General features: G+C 40.1%; 1 protein-coding gene across 4 annotated transcripts in view; it reads left to right on the forward strand.

Annotated features, from left to right (window-relative positions):
* mindy2 (MINDY lysine 48 deubiquitinase 2) overlaps window positions 1-19,545 on the forward strand; it is an 85,134-nt gene that overhangs the window by 13,296 nt on the left and 52,293 nt on the right. For all 4 annotated transcript variants that reach the window (XM_073032926.1, XM_073032928.1, XM_073032927.1 and 1 more), the window contains exon 3: window positions 9,118-9,182. In XM_073032926.1, coding sequence (XP_072889027.1) covers window positions 9,118-9,182 — 65 coding nt within the window. The remainder of the gene's footprint in view (window positions 1-9,117; window positions 9,183-19,545) is intronic.

The raw sequence follows: 19,545 nt of genomic DNA on the forward strand, positions 1-19,545 counted from the left end.
AACTTGTCCATTATCTGGTCTGGTACTCTGGTTCCCATCCCCTGCAATTCTAGCTTAAACCACCCTACCCCACCCCACTAGCATGTGGCATGGGTAGCAATCCTGAGATCCCAACCCTGGAGGTGCTGCCCTTTATCTAAGCACCTAAATCCCTGAACTCACCTCATCACTCTTCATGCAGATGTCGTTGGTATCTACATGGACCACAACCTCTGGCTGCTCACCCTCCCACTTAAGAATGCTGAGGATTCAATCCAAGATGTCTCAGACCCTGGCACCGGGGGGGGGGGGGCAATGTACCATACTGGAATCTCGTTCTCGTCCACATCCACACAATCTCCTTTCTGTCTCCCTAACTAATGAATCCCGTATCTTCACAGTTTGTGTCTTCTTCCCCCTTCCCTCTGAGTCACAGAGCCAGACTCAGTGCTGGAGACCTGACCACTTTGACTTTCTTCTGCTAGGTCCTTCTACTCCCCCCACCCCCTCTAACAGTACCCAAAATGGTGCATCTGTTGTGATGGAGATGACCTCAGGGATACGCTGCACTGGCTATTTAATCCTGACTGTCACCCAGTCTCCTGTGCCTTTCACCTTGTATGTACCTCTCTATATGTTCTATCTATCACACCCTCAGCATACTGAATGATCGGAAGGTTATTGAGTTCCAGCTCCAACTCCTCAATGCAGAGTATTAGAAGCTGCTGCTGGATTGGATTGAATTGAATTAACTTTATTACTTACATCCTTCATATACATGAGGAGTAAAATTCTTTACATTCCATCTCTATCCAAATGTGCAATTTATAATAAATAGTATGTATAACAGGACAGTCAATAGAAATACAGTTGTGTTAGCATGAATTAAGCAGTCTTATAGCCCATTGGAAGAAGCTGTCCTGGAGCCTGTTGGTCCTGGCTTTTATGCTGTGGTACCATTTCACAGATGGTAGCATTTGGAACAGTTTGTTGCTGGGGGTGACTTGGGTCCCCAATGATCCTTAGGGCCTTTTTACACACCTGTCTTTGTAAACGTCCTGAATAGTGGGAAGTTCGCATCTACAGATGCGCTGGGCTGTCCACACCACTCTTTGCAGAGAACTACGATTGAGAAGAGTACAGTTCCCATACCAGGCAGTGATGCAGCCAGTCAGGATGCTCTCAATTCTGCTCTTATAGAAAGTTCTTAGGATCTGGGAGCCCATACCAAACTTCTTCAACCATCTGAGGTGAAAGAGGCGCTGTTGTGCCTTTTTCACCACACAGCCAGTATATACAGACCACCTGAGATCCTAGGTGATATTTATGCTGAGGAACTTAAAGCTGTTCACCCTCTCAATCCCAGATCCACTGATGTCAATAGGGGCTAGCCCGTCTCTATTCCTCCTGTAGTCCACAACCAGCTCCTTTGTTTTTGCAACATTGAGGGAGAGGTTGTTTTCTTGACACCACTGTGTCAGGGTGATGACTTCTTCTCTGTAGGCTACCTCATAATGATGTGAGATTAGGCCAAACAGTATAGTGCATTTGTAGGTGTAGCAATTTCAATTTCCTGGCTGTCAAGACTCTGAGGATCTAACCTGGTCTCAACATATCAATACATCTATAAAGAAGGCCAGACAGCAGCTCTATTTCATTAGGAGTTTGAAGAGATTTGATTTGTCAACTAAAACACTCAAACTTCTATAGATGTACAGGTGGCCCCCATTTTCCGAATGTTCGCTTTACGGCACCTCACTTTTACGAAAGACCTGCATTAGTTACGTGTTTTCGCTACTGGAGAAGTGTTTTTGTTTTTACAAAAAAAGGCAGGGCGCACCCCAAGAAGCCAAGCTCCTGCCCTGGAACTGCATTCTAGCCGCCATAGCTTAAAGAATAAAGACATTTTTGCGAAAGTGGAATTTAAAGGTAGTCATGGGTAGTTTGATCAGTTTTTGAGGCAATTGCAACTTCATAGCTTAAAGGTTACTGGAGAGAGTACTTCCGCTGAGAGCACTTCTGCCAAGAGTGCTTGCATGAGATTTTTGCTACGCTTGACAGTGCTGCAATGATTGCAAAAAGGTATTTCTAATTTATATAGGCTGTCAACACACACAAAATGCTGGTGGAATGCAGCAGGCCAGGTAGCATCTATAGGGAGAAGCACTGTCGACGTTTCGGGCCGAGACCCTTCGTCAGGACTCATATATAGGCTGTGTAGGTTTTATGTGTTATCTGGTATGATTTGGTAGGTTATTTTTTGGGTCTGGGAACACTCACAAATTTTTCTCATATAAATTAATGGTAATTGCTTCTTCCCTTTATGCCATTCTGACTTACAAACCGTTTCATAGGAGTGCGGTACCTTCGGATAGCGGGGGAAACCTGTACCTTGGAAAGCAGTCTGACAGGCTACATTACTGTCTGTTATGGGGGTGGGGTGGCTACTGCACAGGACCTTAAGAAGCTACAGAAAGTTGTAAAATTAGTCAGCTCCATCTTGGGTACTAACCTCCATAGTACCCAAGATATCTTCAAGGATTGGTGCCTCTGAAAAGTGATGTCCATTATTAAGGACCATCATCACCCAGTACATGCAACACACACAAAATGCTGGTGGAACGCAGCAGGTCAGGTGGCATCTATAGGGAGAAGCTCACCCAGTACATGCTCTCTTCTCATTGTTACCATCAGGAAGGAGGTATAGAAGCCTGAAAGCACACACTCAGCGATTCAGCAACAGCTTCCTCTCCTCTGCCATACGATTCTTAAATGGACATTGAACCCATAAATGCTACTTTACTTTTTAAAAAATATATATTCTTTCTGTTTTTGCACTATTTTTAATTTATTCATTATATATATATTTACTGCAATTTATTATTTCTTTTCTTTATATCATCATGTATTGCATTGAATTGCTGCTACTAAATTTACAAATATCATGACACATGCCGCTGATTCTGATTCTATTTGTCAGGGGCACTGGATGTCTCCCTACCAGCCCACATTCCTCAAAGCATTCAACAGTAGGGGATGCCTGGCATTTTCACTGTTCTAACTGATCAAATAAAAAGGAAAACAATAAATAAACTGGAGGAGAATACTACCTGCAGCTTTTTCATCTCCTCTCACTCAAGCCTCTTCTTGCTGAAGTTTTGAGGAGCTAAAGCCTCAAAATCTCCGCTACAACAATGGCCATTCCACTTGACCCTGCTTTATTTTAATTTGTTCTTGCCAATCAATCCCAATTACTGATTGGCTGCTGCTCAAAGCACCAAACTACTGTGAATCGATACCATATGTACTCATTCAGCGATCCTGAGTGAGCTATGTCTTCTCATGCTTCCTATCGCTAAATGGCCGCTGCCACCTTTCTGTCAGCTTGGAGCAATCTGGCCATTCTCCTCTGACCTCTATCCAGTATCAAGGGTTTTTCACCCACTGAACTGCTGCTCACTGGATATTTTTGTTTGTGCACCTGTCTGTGTAAACTCTAGGAACTTGTGTGTGAAAGTCCCAGATCAGCATTTTCTGAGTAGTCAAAGCACCCGGTCTGACACCAACAATCATTCCATAGTCAAAGTCACTCGGGTCACATTTCTTCCCCAGTTCTGTTGTTGGGTCTGGACAACAGTTGAACCTCTGATTCTGCATTGTGTTGCTGCCATGTGATAGGCTTATTAGATATTTTCATTAACGAGTAGTTGTACCTAATAAAGCAGCCACTGAGTGTAACTTGCTTTGTTTTCTTCAGAACGGTAATTTTGGTAGGGTTGTGATACTGTATGGTAGAGTCTGCAGTTGATTTTTAATACTGTTTTACAGTATTGTATCATGGAAATCATTGTCTTTTTATCTGACAAGTCTAATGAATGTCTTTAAAATTTTAAATTTAATCTACATGTGGAAAATAATAGACCATCACAATATTAAAAAATTGCTTGTATCTCAAAAATAGATCACTTTATCATTCACTGTTTTTCCCTTTTGCTTTATAAACAAGTTCAGAGTACAAGAGATTCTGCAGTTGCTGGAAACCCACAACAAAACACAAATACTAGAGGAACTCAGTAGGTCAGACAGTATCTATGGAAATTAATCAGGACTGGAAAGGATTAAAAATGGCTGGCCATTAGGAATTGTGCTTTTCGTAGATGTAGCGAAAGTGCTTGAGAAAACAGCCCCCCAATCTGCATTGGGTCTTCGTCTTTCTTTTTAGCTTAAGAGCTACAGCACTTCATTGGAATTTTGTATTTTGTTCTGTCAGGATGTGTTGCACAAAAATGTATGTGTATTCTGGTAACTAGTCATGTGAGTAGGGGCGTGGTAAAAGCGAAGGGAATAAGTTGCATATTTATGCTTTGTTCTGGGCAGTTTGGGGCTGGGGACCACTTTTTTTGTTGACCACTTATGCTTAACTGTATCACTTCTAGATTGTTTTGCTAGTTGCTAATAATAATGGATCAAATACATATCTTCAACTTCTTGAACATTATTATTAGATTGATCGGCGGGCAGTCATGCAAGGATAACAATCAGTGGGGGTTGCCAGCAGCTGCATTAGTTAGTTGGAATTGGCCATTACGTTCTGTCAACAAATATTTCTACAGTTATACCAAATGAACATTAGCATTCAAGCATGTCTTCAAAATTACAAGTTCTGCAGCTAGGAGCATCTTGTGGCAAGAAAGAACCTTTTGTTGATTCATGCTGTGTGTTAGGGTTTGGAACACAGTATGGAATGGTCATTGCAGACTATGAATTCTGTGGTGTGGTGTTTGCCTAAGAGTTCATTGGTTGGTTCTGTTGAAACACTGATACTTAGATGTTGACATCTGAAGCGAATGTCTGATTTGTGCACCTGAAAAACAGCATGAGTCAAGCTGGAAACATGACCTTGAAGTCTACACTAAAAGAGGGATTAAAGCTGGAACAGCTTTGGCAACTAAAATTGATAATGTTTGAAAGAACTACAATAAAATTGTTAAAAAGATTAATGATTTAATACCATTAATTAGAAGTTTCCTGCTACCAGAAGAACAACAAGATGTTTCGTGAGTCCAGTCTCATTTGGGCGATTGAAAAAATCTTCATGAAGATGTTGCTGAGCAACAAAACTTGCTGTTGTCTTTAATGCCTATCTCAGAACAAGATAAACAAACTGAAAGCTATGCAAATATTGATACTGTTATTAATACAGTCACAACAGAGGCTGAGCAATGGTTGAAACAAATGTGATGTTAAGGTCACATTGCTGGAGGAAATGAAAATGTGTCTAAAGCCACAAAACATGCTGTGACTACATATAAAACTGATGATTTTCAAGATGACGTACAACCAGAAGACTGTGCGTGCAACAGGTTCTATTGCTAGTAGATCATCCTATGTGTCTGATACCATGCCTGCATGCATTAAAATGAAGGCTAATTTAGCTGCATTATTTGCATGGTAACAATTATTGAAACAGAAAGAAGAGCAGGAGGAGCAGCTTCAGAGGAGGAAGGAGCAGATTAAGTTGCAGGAAGAAATTGCAGCCAAGATGGCCAAAGTACTAGGGGGCTCATTTGGGTGTAAACATGGGCAGGACAGTTCCATTGTGTGATTTCCTGTGCTGGCACGGCACAGAGAAAATCCAGCATACTTGATGTCAGTGTGGATACATTTGAGGAACAAATGTCTATGAACTGCGTTTGGACCTATAAGAGGTATTTCAGGATGTTCACTGTCAGCCTGCACCAGGGAGGCACTGAACCTATGCCATATCCAATAACACAAAGTGCTACTGAGAACATTATTTTACAGCATGGTGACATTTGTGTTTCAGATGATAAAAGTTCAAATAATCAGCTGGAGGTCATAAGAACGCAAAAGGAAATAATGAGCTTAGTGATGCCACAGCAACTCATTGCATCTCTGCCTAAAAGAGAGATTCAAATCTTCAATGGAAATCCATTGCAGTGTCATTCATTTATGAGGGCTTTCAATGGTAACATTGAAGGCAAGACTGCTTATTATTGTGACTGTCTCTATTTCCTCGACCAGTTTACTTGAGAACTTGAGAACAAGTTGAGAACTTGTCAAAAGTTGCCAGCAAGCCAACCCAGAGCAAGGATATCTCAAGGCCAGAGCTTTACTACAGGAACATTTTGGTAATGAGCACAGAATTACATGGAAAAGGCTGTTTTTGGCACATAGCAAATCAGAAGATGTGAAAGCTCTTCAAGACTACAGTCTTTTCTTAGAAGTTGTTATAATGCAATGGGAGATATTTGATATATGCAAGAGCTAGACATGCCTATTAATACGTCAATTGTTGTAAAGAACTTGCCTAGTATGCTTAAGGAAAAATGGAGATGGTTTGCCTGTCAGTTACCAGAGGATCACAACAGTGATTTCACTGTTACTTTCACTGACCTAGTCGAGTTTATTGAAAAACAAGTGAGAATTTCTATACACCTGATATATGGAAATATGTCATACTACACCACCTGCAGTAAGCAAAGGTGTGAACAAAAGTAAGCCACAAATTCATTCTAAAGCTAAAGGAAACGACTTTGCTACTACTGTGGGTACTGTGACAAATACAGCTAAAACTGAGCCTGGAACTAATGAAAAGGTTTGTCTGTTCTGCCAGGGTGAACATACTTGGATTTGTGCTCAGGTGGAGAAAAAGGTTTATAAGGAGAAGTTTGCCTCCTAAAAGAAAATTGTGTTTGCTTTGGTTGTTTGTGTACAGGACAAATTAACAAGGATTGCAGGAAGCGTCTTTCTGCTAAGGTATGCAGTAGCAAGCATCCCAGTATACTTCATATTCACTCTGAAGAAAAGGGTACAGGTTCGAAACAAGCCATGAAAGAATCAAGCTTATTAGCGAGTAGTGCCCTGGTATCTAATGGCCTTACAGGGGCTGGCGAACATGATTGTAAACTTACTGTAATTCCAGTTCAGGTGAAGTTATGAAGAGTAACAAGACAGTGGTTACTTGTGTTTTCCTAGATCAATGAAGTAAGCAGGGTTCTGCACAGTGAGCCTCATGACTAGGCCTCAAGCTGCAACATTGCTTGTTTACAGCTGCCAAGGAGAGGCGTCAGGGCTAATGCCATCAGGGGCGGTGTGGTGCAGTGTTCACTCAGCAGAAGACAATCTCCATTGTGGTCGTCTGCAGGTTTTGCTAGCGTTGGATGGCTCGAGTTTGGACTTGAGTGACTGAATCTTTCGATCTTATATGTGCTATGTGTGAGACTGTTGGTATTGTGTTTTACGCTTTGACCCCAGAGTAACACTGTCTTATTTGGCTGTATTCATGAATGGTTGAATGATGATTCAAATTGAATTGAACTGAATAAGCTCAACCTGTCAGGAAAAAGAATACGCATTCTCTTCCACACTATAGGTCAAGAAAAGGTTGTGAGTAGCAATGTTATTTGAGGATTGAAAGTGGCAGGCTTAGATAGTGAAGACTATTGTGAACTGCTAAACATCTATACGCAGGAACGTGTGCCTGTCCACAAAGGGAATGTTCCTCATCAGAGAGATCTTCGGGATTGGTCTCACCTGAAACATTTTCATTTGCCAGAAATTGAGCTGCTGAATGTGTGTAAAGCATTGGAGCCATTGCAAGTGACTGTTAATAGACCATTGAAAGGAGACCATGGTGGAAGAGACTACACTCAGCCAGAGCTGACACTGAACAGGATTTCAGTTTTGCACTTGGATGAGTTTTGGCAGCGGTGATTCACAACAGATTTCCCTGAATGCAGTCAAGATGAACAAGCTGGTTTGTCGAGAGAAGGTCACAATCCAGGATAGACCGCTTAACTGAAAGAGGACATATGTGTGAATGTTAAGATATCGTTCTCCTGTGTTTTGGTAGTGTGCAGTTGTTGTTATAATAATTAGGGGGCTGAGATGCATAATATTCCATGCTGCATGTTTATTATTTGCGTAACGTGCTGTAAGGTTTCACTGCTAATGTAATGACCACTCTGTAATGTTTCACTACAAAGGTAATGGTTTCTCTGTAGCAGCAATGTTTGGGTTATGACCAGAGATAATGGAGGCTTTGGAATGTATACTATCCAATGAAAGGGATGTTGTTCTTTGTGGGTCTGGGAGTAGGGATTTTGTGGTCTTTGGTCGGCAAGAGAGAAGATGTGAGTGGAGAGAGTTGGTAGACCACTGGATGGCATGGATGAGGAGCAAGGGTCTGAAGGTCAGTGACACTCGGAGGAGGTCAATGGGAAACAACTGGCTGAATTTGTGAGCTCCAATGTGCACATTAGGCTGTTTCATTAAAATGGGCCCTTTTCTTTTTATATTCTTTACTAACCCTCTAGTCAGATTAAGATTTATAAAGTTCAGTTGTTTAATTGCTTATGTTGTACTGTCTGATATTTTGTGGTTTGGATTTGTAACCGGGCAACATACCACTCAGCAGCCACACAAACGAGATTTCTCGGTTTGGCTGGGCCAGAGGCTGTCTTCCTCGAGACTAACACATGCTGGCCGAACATAAGGACTGCATGTGTATTACAGTAGCTAATCGTGAATGGGGCTGTGGTAAAAGCGAAGTTGTGTATTTGTGCTTTGTTCTGAGCACTTTGGAATTGGGGACTGACAGATGTCATATTCTGTTGAATGCTTATTTACATTTAATTATGCTTAATTACATCACTTCAAGATTTTGTTTTGCAAGTTGCTAATACAGGATCGAATTCATTTCTTTGACTTTTTAAACAATATTATTGGATTGATTGAAGGGCGCATCATTCAAGGATAACAGTCCGTGGGGGTGACCAGCAGTGGCATTGATTTGTTAGAGTTTGCCACTACATTATTTATTTTGGTAATTTTCTTCATAGGCTTTATGATAAATTCTGAAAATTATTGAATTGTTACAGTGATATTGGTGGACAATGTGACAGTTTTACACATGTTACCCCAGTCTTTTGGACTTCATGGTGCCATTGATTTCTTTATCAACCTATCGTTGTTATTGAAGTTTGAATAGATTGAGGAAGAAAAGATAGAACTCAGGAATTGTAGGTAGAAATGTTTAAGTGCCTGAGCCTAATTGATGTAAAATATGAAAGTGGTTATTAATGAATACTGAAGATTTTTTTTCTTTTTTCTTAGGTGATTATATTCTAGATGCAAAGCCAAAAGAAATCACAGATGCTCAGAGACTGAACTATGAGCAGGTACTAATCTGTTGACTGTATTCCTTTACAAGGTGGAATCTTAGAAAGGATCTTAAAAAAACCCCAAATAGCAACATAGTAATATTTGTCCTACATTTCAAAAATGCCCTCAAAGGAAAAAGAATCATAGATTTTATTCACAAATTATTTGATTGACCATTCTTTCTATGACTTAACTATTTAGTGTTAAGATGTATAATTGTTTCAGTTTGGGTATATTGAATTTTAAAAATCACTTGTGCATTTGTTGAATTATCAGAGGATGGGCATGTTTTAATACTTTTGAACTCCAAACCCCATGGCAAATTAGTTGTAGGCTGACACTAGAGCAAAAGGTCGCTTGGAGAGATTATTGTAAGTTAGTGTATTTGTTGGAAGATGGGTTGAGTTTAATATAGTGGATTCCAGTTAATTAGGCCAAGGGTTAATCAAGGAAGTCGCTTATTTGGGAAAACTCTTAAAGATCAAAAACTAATTGAGAAAATAGCTGAAAATTGGGGACACCTCCCTCTCCCTTGCCAGAGAGAGAGAACCTGTGGTTTGCCGAATTTCGGATGAAATGCGAAGCTATTGGGGTAACTTTGGTCTGTGTCTTTGCTATTGCTTAGCTCGTGCTTGGGCTCGTGATGGTACCAATGAGTGTTCCTTTTTGCTGGTGGGGGGAAGGGGGGATCATTGCTTACTGCTGCTTACGCACGGGGGGAGCTGGGGGGCACTTTGGGGTTCTCATGTTTAACTGTCGTTCATTCTTTGGGGCACTTCTCTGTATTCATGGATGTTTGCGAAGAAAAAGCATTTCAGGATGTATATTGTATATATTTTTCTGATGTTAAATTTGACCTTTGAACCTTTGATTCCCTTCATTTATTTGGGTCATTATGCCACCTGATCGGGGCAGGAGATTGTTGCCGGTTTCTAACTAGTGTCAGAAATATGCACTTGTGTGGCCATTAAGCACTACACTGTGCCTACAGCAAACAGTTTTTAAATGGTATCAGTTGTGTGTGCTCGTGTTCAAAGAGCAGCAATTTTTGTCACTGGTAGTTGGCAAGAAATAAGCAGTAAGACATTTCCGAACTGTTTTGTTCACTGTGGTTTCAAGCATTCAGGCTTGGAGATACCAGAGACGACCAGGAGTTAAAATGAAACCATTTCACTACTTCAAGTTAGGAACTCTGAAAAATTTCACGGTATTGACACTCATCTTGAACATTGCAAATAAAATGAAGAAATGGAAGTTGTAATTGTTGAAAATTGTATGAAGGCAATCCATTGTGTACACTAGGTGCTTGTGCTGATTTTATTTGTTTACAGTCAATCAAAGGAGCATGGCGGTGTAATTCTTCCATCAATAACTATTATGAACTAATGCACAGTTTTATAGTACTGTTGTAGTGTTGAAATGTTTTAATTTGTTCTGTATTTCATTTAAATACATAATTTGTTTCTCAGTTAAATGGTACTTTATCTTCTTTTACCTTTTTAAACTATTTCCATGAAATTTCGGCTAATTGGAGTATCTGCTTAACAGCGCCAAAATGTTCTGTTCCTAATGTGTCCCAATTAACTGGAATCCACTGTATGTTGAGATATACCCCATCATGCTTTAAAAACATTAAGAAAATGTTATTCTTGGAGTGGCTGGGAATCCATTTTCTGCTGAAAGTACTATATGAAGTCTCTCACCTGGATCTGAAAAATACTTTAAAATATACTGATGACTCCAGAGCAATGTTTGTCATGTTGCTTTCCCAGGTTTCTTTCATGTACAGAGTAGTCTTATTATGGTTTATCTGGATCTGGAAATGGAAAAGTAGGTAAAATGAGTTTGCTGGGATATGGACTTCTGCAAATTTTTTTCTTTAATTGTCTGGAATGTTAGCACCAGTTTGTTTAGTGCATTCAGTTCGTAATAAATATACTTAGACCATTTTAAAAATCAATTATAAATAGGAAGAAAATCAGTAATTTTTGTTAAACATTCCACAGTACTCTGAAATATATCATTGGTTAGATCAGTAAGCTAGTTAAAGGAACTATGGATTTAGATGCCAAGTTACTATACTATCAAAGTTGTTTGGGATCTTTCTGTTTACTATGTACTTTTCCTTTGCACTTTGGGAGCAAGTACAATATCTCACACTTGGCTGGATTAAATTCCATTTGTAATTTCTCTGCCCATACCAGCAACTGATTTATATCCTGTTGAATGAATCCTTTGGCATTCTTTTACGATATCCACAATATCACCAATCTTTGAGTCATCTGCAAACTTACTAAACTTACTAACTTATTCACTCAGACTTCTATCCTGTCCAGTTAAGGTGCAGCCCACACCGATTATACAAGCCATTCCTGACCCAAAAAAGATTCCAATTATCCAGGAATAGAGCCAGTTATAGAGTCATAGAAATGTACAGCTCAGACACAGGCTCTTCGGCCCATTTAGTCTGTGCTGCCAAACCACTTAAACCGCCTGCTCCCATTGAGCTCTACCAGGAAACAGTCCTCTATACCCTTACCATTCTTATACCTATCCTAACTTCGCTTAAACATTGAAGTTAAACTCACATGCACCACTTGAGCTGGTAGCTCATTCCTCACTCTCACGACTCCCTCAATGAAGAACTTTCCCCTTGTGGTCCCTTTAAACTTTTCACCTTTTACTCTTAACCCATGACTTCTGATTGTTGTCCCACCCAACCTCTGGAGAAAGCCTGCTTTCATTTACCCTTTCTATGCCCCTCGTAATTTTATATATATCAAATCTCCTCTCAATCTTCTATGTTCCAAGGAATAATCCTAACCTATTCAATCTTTCCTTATAACTGGTGTCTTCCAGACCCAGCATCATCCTTGTAAATTTTCTCTGTACCCTTTCAACCTTGTTTACATCTTTCCTGTAGGTAGGTGCCAAAACTGCACACAATACTCCAAGTTAAACCTCATCAATGTCCTATACAACTTCAGTGTAAAATCCCATCTCCTATACTCAATGCTTTGATTTATAAAGGCTAATGTGTCAAAAGTGTTCTTTATGACCCTATCTACCTGTGGTGCCACTTCCAATGAATTATGGACGTCTATTCACAGATCCCTTTGTTCTACCACACTCCTTAGTGCTCTATCGTTCACTGTGTAAGAGCTATCCTGGTTGGTTCTACAAAAGTGCAATGCCTCACACTTATGTGCGTTAAATTCCATCTGCCATTTTTCTGTCCATTTTTCTAGCTAGATACCACTAAAAGCCATGATGGCCTTCCTTGCTGTCCACTACAGTCCCAATCTTGGTATTATCTGTAAATTTGCTGATCCAGTTAACCACATTATCATCCAGATTGACTATAGATGACTAATAACAATAACAGCACAGAATCCTGTGGTACTCCACTAGTCACAGGCTAGTCAGAGAAATAATCATCTACAACCACTCTTGGGCTTCCCCCAATGTCTAATCTAATTTAATAACTCATCTTGAATGCTTCTTGAGCAACCTCCCATGTGGAACTTTGTCAAATGCCTTACTAAAGTCCATATGGGCAACATCCACTGTTTTGCCTTCATCAATTTTCCTGGTAACTTTCTCAAAAAACTTTTAAGGCTGGTTGGACATGACCTACCACACGTGAAACCATGTCCTTAATCAGTTGGTGTCTATCAGAATACTTACCTTATTTCTTGGAATAGCTTCCAATAACCTTCCCACAACTAATATTAGGCTCACTGGCCTGTAATTTTCTGTATTAGAACACTACAGCACAGTACAGGCCCTTCAGCCCTCCATGTTGTGCCAACCCATATAATCCTTAAAAAAAGTACTAAACCCACATTACCCCATAACCCTCCATTTTTCTTTCATCTATGTGCCTGTTCAAGACGTTCTTAAATACCCCTAATGTTTTAGCCTCCACCACCATCCCTGGCAAGTCATTCCAGGCACTCACAACCCTCTGTAAAAAAACAAAAAAAAACAAAAACAAAACTTAACCCTGATATCTCCCTAAACTTCCCTCCCTTAATTTTGTACATATGCCCTCTGGTGTTTGCTATTGGTGCCCTGGGAAACAAGTACTGACTATCCACCCTATCTATGCCTCTCATAATCTTGTAGACCTCTATCAAGTCCCCTCTCATTCTTCTATGCTCCAAAGAGAAAAGTCCCAGCTCTGCTAACCTTGCTTCATATGACTTGTTCTCCAAACCAGCCAACATCCTGGTAAATCTCCTCTCCACCCTCTCCATAGCTTCCACATCCTTCCTATAATGAGGTGACCAGAATTGAACACAATACTCTTAAGTGCGGTCTCACCAGAGATTTGTAGAGTTGCAACATGACCTCTCTACTCTTGAACTCAGTCCCCCTGTTAATGAAGCCTAGCATTCCATAGGCCTTCTTAACTACCCTATCAACCTGCGCAGAGACCTTGAGGGATGTATGGATTTGAACCCTAAGGTCCCTTTGTTCATCCACACTCTTAAGTAACTGACTGACCATTAATCCTGTACATCAGTCTTCTGGGTACAGGATTATTTTTAGTATTAAACAGTGGAATAGCGTTGGTTATCCTTCAATCCTCTGGTATCTAACCTGCCGTTAAGGATGATTTAAATATCTCTGCTAGGGCACCTGCAATTTCTGTACTTACCTCCACCAAGGTCCAAGGAAACACCTTGTCAGGCCCTGGGGATTTATCCATTCTAAGACTCAAGACAGCAAACACCTTCTCCTCTGTAATCTGTATGAGTCTATGAAGTTGATGCTGCTTTGCCTCACTTCTCTAGGCTCTGTGTCTGTCTCCTGAGTAAATACAGATGCAAAAAAATTATATAAAAGATCTCACCCTTGTATTTTGGCTTCACACATGGAATACCATTCTTATCTTCCAGAAGATCAATTTTGTCCCTTGCAATCCTTTTTGCTCTTAACATTTCTGTACAATTGCTTAGGATTCTCCTTTACCTTTTTGCTAGGTCAATTCATACCTTCATTTAGACTTCCTGATTTCTTTAAGTGTTTTCTTGCATTTCTTATACTCCATTTGTTCCTACCTGCTCTGTACCTCCTTTATTTTCTGAGCCTGGCCCTCAATATCTCTTGAAAACCGGGGATCCTTACACCTGTTGTCTTTAACTTTTATTCTGACAGGCACATACAAGCTTTGTACTCTTAAAATGTCAGTCATGAAGACCTCCCGCTTACCAAGTACACTTTTGCCGGAAAACAGCCTGCCCCAGTCCACACTTGCTGGATCATTTCTGATATAACCAAAGTTAGCCTATCTCCAATTTACGATCTCAACCTGCGGACCAGACCTACTTTTTGCATATGTGGAAGAAAATTAAGAGAAAATTTTAATTTTGAATTAAATTTTGTTGTCATGCTTGACCAGCTACATATTGCCTAAGACTTGGATCATGAGGGTGACAGGGTAAGATGCAGATGCTGCCTTGCTTGTGCGAGCTAACAATAGCTAGCAGTAGATCATGCCAGTGATGAGGTATTGTTAACTTTTGTCCGAGATTGTCTAGCTGATAGAGGAACTGACTATAGCTGTGCAATTCTAATTTTGTAGACTTGCTGACACCTAACAAGTGCTACTTGAAATCGAGGACCAAATACGTTTAGCTATTGGCTATTGCCCAAAATTTACTGTATAGGTTTAAGATGTAACCTGACATCGGCAGAGTCGTAAGACAAAGGCTCCCTATGATCACGTATTAAAGGGTTAACCTTATACCGAGGTCTGTATCTTTATTTCTATTCCCTAACAGAGTAAAGTCTCTCATAGTAAATTGGTGATGAAATTCTGTTACAGTAAAATTTGATAATTCAGGGTAGATTCTTTGACGCTTATTTACTTTGAAACTAATGGCCTTGGGATTACTAGAAGCAAAGTGTTCCACTACACAAACTTCTGTCACCTGCCCTGTTTTACTTCCTAATAGCAGATCAAGTATCGCACACTCTTATTGGGACTTGTATGTACTGATTAAGGAACCTTTCCTGAACACATTTGACATCTAGTCTTTTTACACTATTGGAGTCTGTCAATATGTGGGAAGTTAAAATCTCTTACTACGGCAACCTTGTTTCTTGCAACAGTCCGCAATCTCTCTACAAATTTGTTCCTCTAAATACTTTGGACTATTAGCTGGTCTATAATATGGCCACATTAATGTGGACATACCTTCCTTCTTCCTCAGTTCGATCCATAATGTTTCACTAGACGAGCACTGTCAAGACATTTATCCTGACAAGTAACAGCACCCCTCCTCCTTTAATCCCTTCCCACTCTGTCACGTTGAAAACATCAGAACTATGGAATATTGAGCTGCCAGTCCTACCCATCCTGCAACCAAGTCTCATTAATGGCTACAATATCATAATTTCTTGTGTTGATCCATGCCCTGAGCTCATCTGCTTTTCCTATGATACTACTTGCATTGAAATTTATGCAGCTCAGGACATTGTTGCATTATGTTCAACCTAACTTTGTTGAGGTCTTACCAATATCTGTCTCCACAACCTCTCCACTATAACTGTTGTGGCACTCTGGTTCCCACTCCCCTGCAACTCTAATTTTAACCCACTGTGCAGCACTAACAAATCTTCCTGTTAGGGTATTAGTTTCCTTACGATTCGAGTCCAAACAGTCTGTTTTGTACAGGTCCCACTTTCCCTGGAAGAGAACCCAATGATCCAAAAATCTTATGCCCTTCCTCCTACACCAACTCCTCAGCCATGTGTTCTATTTTATTCTGTCTTTCTATTTTCCTAACCTTATAGCCCTTGGCTCTGAGAGTAATCCAGACGTCCTGTTTTCTAGCATCTTCCCTCAGTCATTCTCACTGCGCAGGAGTTCATCCTTTCTACTGACAATATTGCTGTCAATGTGCACTATGCCAGTGGCTGCTTGCCTTCACCTGTGAGAATGTTCCGTAACTGCTCTGAGACATCTTTGACCTTGGCACTGAAGAGGCAACAAACCATCCTGGTGTCTTTTTTGGCCACAGAATCTCCTATCTGTCTCCCTAACTATAGAATCCCCTATCACTTTTACTCTGTCTAACTCCCCTCTACCCTGTGAGCTGGGTGATATTCTAGCTTGGGTTTTCCTCCCCTAGATTAAGTTCCATTTGTGCTTCCTTCCTTATAAATTCCAGCACTTGTAGCCCTTGTGTTTCCATTTATCACCCTTTATTTATCACCCCTTTTCCATTTTCAATCTTCCCTCCCTTCTCGCTTTTGCTCTTTGTCGTCTTCCACCTACCACTGATGTGGTTCTCTCGTCAAAGTCCAGCCTTTCCCTTCTCTCATCTGCCCATCAATGTTTAACCCTCCTTAGTCAACCTATCACCTACCAGCTCCTGTCTCATCTCTTCTCCCTTTCCACTCAATCCAGATGCAGAGTCTCGACCCAAAATGTTGACTATTTCCTTTTCCTCAGAGATGCTGCTCAACTCACTAAATTCCTCTACTGGTTTGTTCATTTCAGGCATATAATGCTGGTAGTTTGCAAAAGGCATAAATCAGAAACTATGGTGACTAATATTGAAAACCCAGTGTTTTTATTCTGGGAAATGGATTAATATAGAACACAGAATACTATAGGCCCTTTGGTCTATGATGTCGTGCTGACCTTGTAACTACTCCAAGATCAAACTAACACTTACCTCCCACATAGCTCTCCATATTTCTTTCATCCATGTGCCTATCTAAGAGTCTTTTAAATGACCCTTGTGAATTACCCCCTACCAGCACCCAGACAGCATGTTCCGTGCACCTACCCATTCTCTCAGTAAAAGAAAAACTTATCTCTGGTATTCCCACTATACTTTCTTCCAATCATCTTAAAAATTATTCTCTCATGTATAAGTGATTTCTGTCATGGGAAAAGGTGCTGGCTATTTATTCTATGTCTCATTCACTTCTATCAAGTTATCCCTCATTTAGAGTTTAATCATTTTGTTTTCTGTAAACTTATGAGCTTCATTATCTATTGATTTATAGCCATTCTGGACCAAGAAAACTGGAACTAAATAATAGAGACACATAGCTTATTAAGTAACTTGTTTTGGCTGAGTTGTGAAGCATGGACAGCATAGCTGAGCTGATGAGTTGCTGGCAATTACTGTATGTTCTTTATCTCATCGTCTATTTAGCCTATCTATAAGTGGAAATTGAGGCACTTATTAATCCCTGCACTATGAAATTTCTTTGTATCTAATGATGAACTCCATCATTAATTGTAAATATCCTAAGCTTTTCTACTCGCCAGAGTATTTTGAAATTCTGAAATTTAATAAGAATCATTTGAATAGGAATATGCAGTACATAGGTGTTGATAAAGATCTCATTCACATTTTCTTGGGTTGTAGGAGGCCATTTAGCTCTGAGCCAATGGCAACTCAGTTCATCTACTTAATTACCTGTAACTAATTCTCTTGGGTATTCATTAATACCCTCCATCCCCACCCAGAATCTCCTGCCATCTGTCTAGGCCAGAGATAATTTAAAGTTCCAATTATAAAAGTAGGTATACATTATATACCCTAGAAATTCATCTCCATATAGGCAACCACAAAACAAAGAAACCCAAAAGAATCTATTTCAAAAAAAAGATCCAATGTGCACAGAGGGAAAAAAAAAGCAAGGTATGCAAACAATAGAAGTAAGCATATAGGATTCAGAACAAAAGTGACTCCACAGACATGAAGCACGAATCAGGCTACAGCCTCAGTTCATTGCAGAGCCAAGTAATTGTCACAGAGCAATGAGCATAACCGTCCTCCCCCCACACCTCTGGTCCCACCATGCTGCCTTTTCAATCTGACCCAGCACTGGGCCGTTCCTCACTGTAGAACCCGGGTCCTGTCATTTCAATTTACTGTAACCAGTTAATTGTGAGCACATCATTAGGATGTGTGAGGAAGGCAGAGCACCTCAAGAGAATATGAAAGGTTAGAATTGAACCTAGTTGTTTGATCTGTTAGCAGCAGTGATTCCTAATGCACCGCTGTATATCTTGTTGAATTTTAATCATTGTTGCATATCACAGTAACTTTACATTACCAGTGAATATACAAGAAAACCAAAGGAAGCAAATATTTCTGGGTAGAATAGTGGAAAAGTTGTCAAAGATGATTTAAAATTTGGGACAGTTGGAAGTTAAAGTTGGTGGAATACAGAGCCACAGAAGTCACCTTTTACATTGATGACTAAATGAAGCAGAAGCCTAATGAAGAGGCAGGTAGATTTTTGCTGTATCTTGGCAATGATGGGAATTACTGGAAGGGGTTAGAGTTTATTGGTATAGGGTTAAGGCAAAAACCTTTCCCCCAGTGTCAGAATGAAGAAGTTTGTCATTGATTTTGGGAAGCAGACTAGAACACACACTTCTGTCTTTATCAGTTGTGCTGAGATTGAGAACTTTAAATTCCTACATGTAAATTTGTCCTGGTCCAGACACAAGGACACAACAGCCAATAAAGTACATGGAATGCCTCTACTTCCTCTGAAGTCTAAGGAATTTTGGCATGTCCCAGATAACATCATTTTTTTAATGTACAGATGCATCCTATCTTGCAACACACATTGGTATGAAAACTGCTGTACCCAAAACCACGAGAAATTATGGTCCGTCATGTAAACCAACCTCTCTTCCCTTAATGCTGACCATTCTTCCTGGTGCCTTGGTAAAGCAGCTAATGTAATCAAGGACCCTTCCCAACCTGGTCATTCTATCTTCTCTCTCCTCCCCTCTCTTGTCAGGTAGAATATTTTAAAAAACGCTTAAGAGCATAAACGACCAGACTGGAGGAAAGCTTTTTATTCCAGTGTTGCAGGACTTAAAAATAGACCTCACACACTCAATGATGACCTCTTGATCTTCCAGTCTACCTTGTGTGGACTGTCTACCACCACTGCACTTTCTCTGTAAATGCAATATTTTATTCTACAGCTTTGATATTATTGTGTTTGGCCTGATCTGCCTGGATGTCACATAAATCAAAAGCTTGTCTTGGTACATGCACATTGTAATGTGTGGCACTTAGAAACCAATACATAGTCCAAGCTACAGGTACAGGTGTCCCCCACTTTACGAATGTTCGCTTTACGCCACTTCGCTTTTACAAAAGACCTACATTAGTAACCTATTTTGGCATCACAAAGAGGTTTTCACTTTTACGAAAATTTTTCCCATATAAATTAATGGTTCTTCACTTTATGCCATTTCAGCTTAAGAAAGGTTTCATAGGAACGCTCTACCTTTGTAAAGGGCGGGGTGGGAGGGGGTTATACCTGTACTTATGAGTGGTCAGTTCCATAAGTTGTGTGTGTCTATTTTCTATTTTTTTGGTG

Source organism: Hemitrygon akajei, chromosome 30 (genome assembly GCF_048418815.1).
Source record: "Hemitrygon akajei chromosome 30, sHemAka1.3, whole genome shotgun sequence".
Taxonomy (NCBI): Eukaryota; Metazoa; Chordata; class Chondrichthyes; order Myliobatiformes; family Dasyatidae; genus Hemitrygon; species Hemitrygon akajei.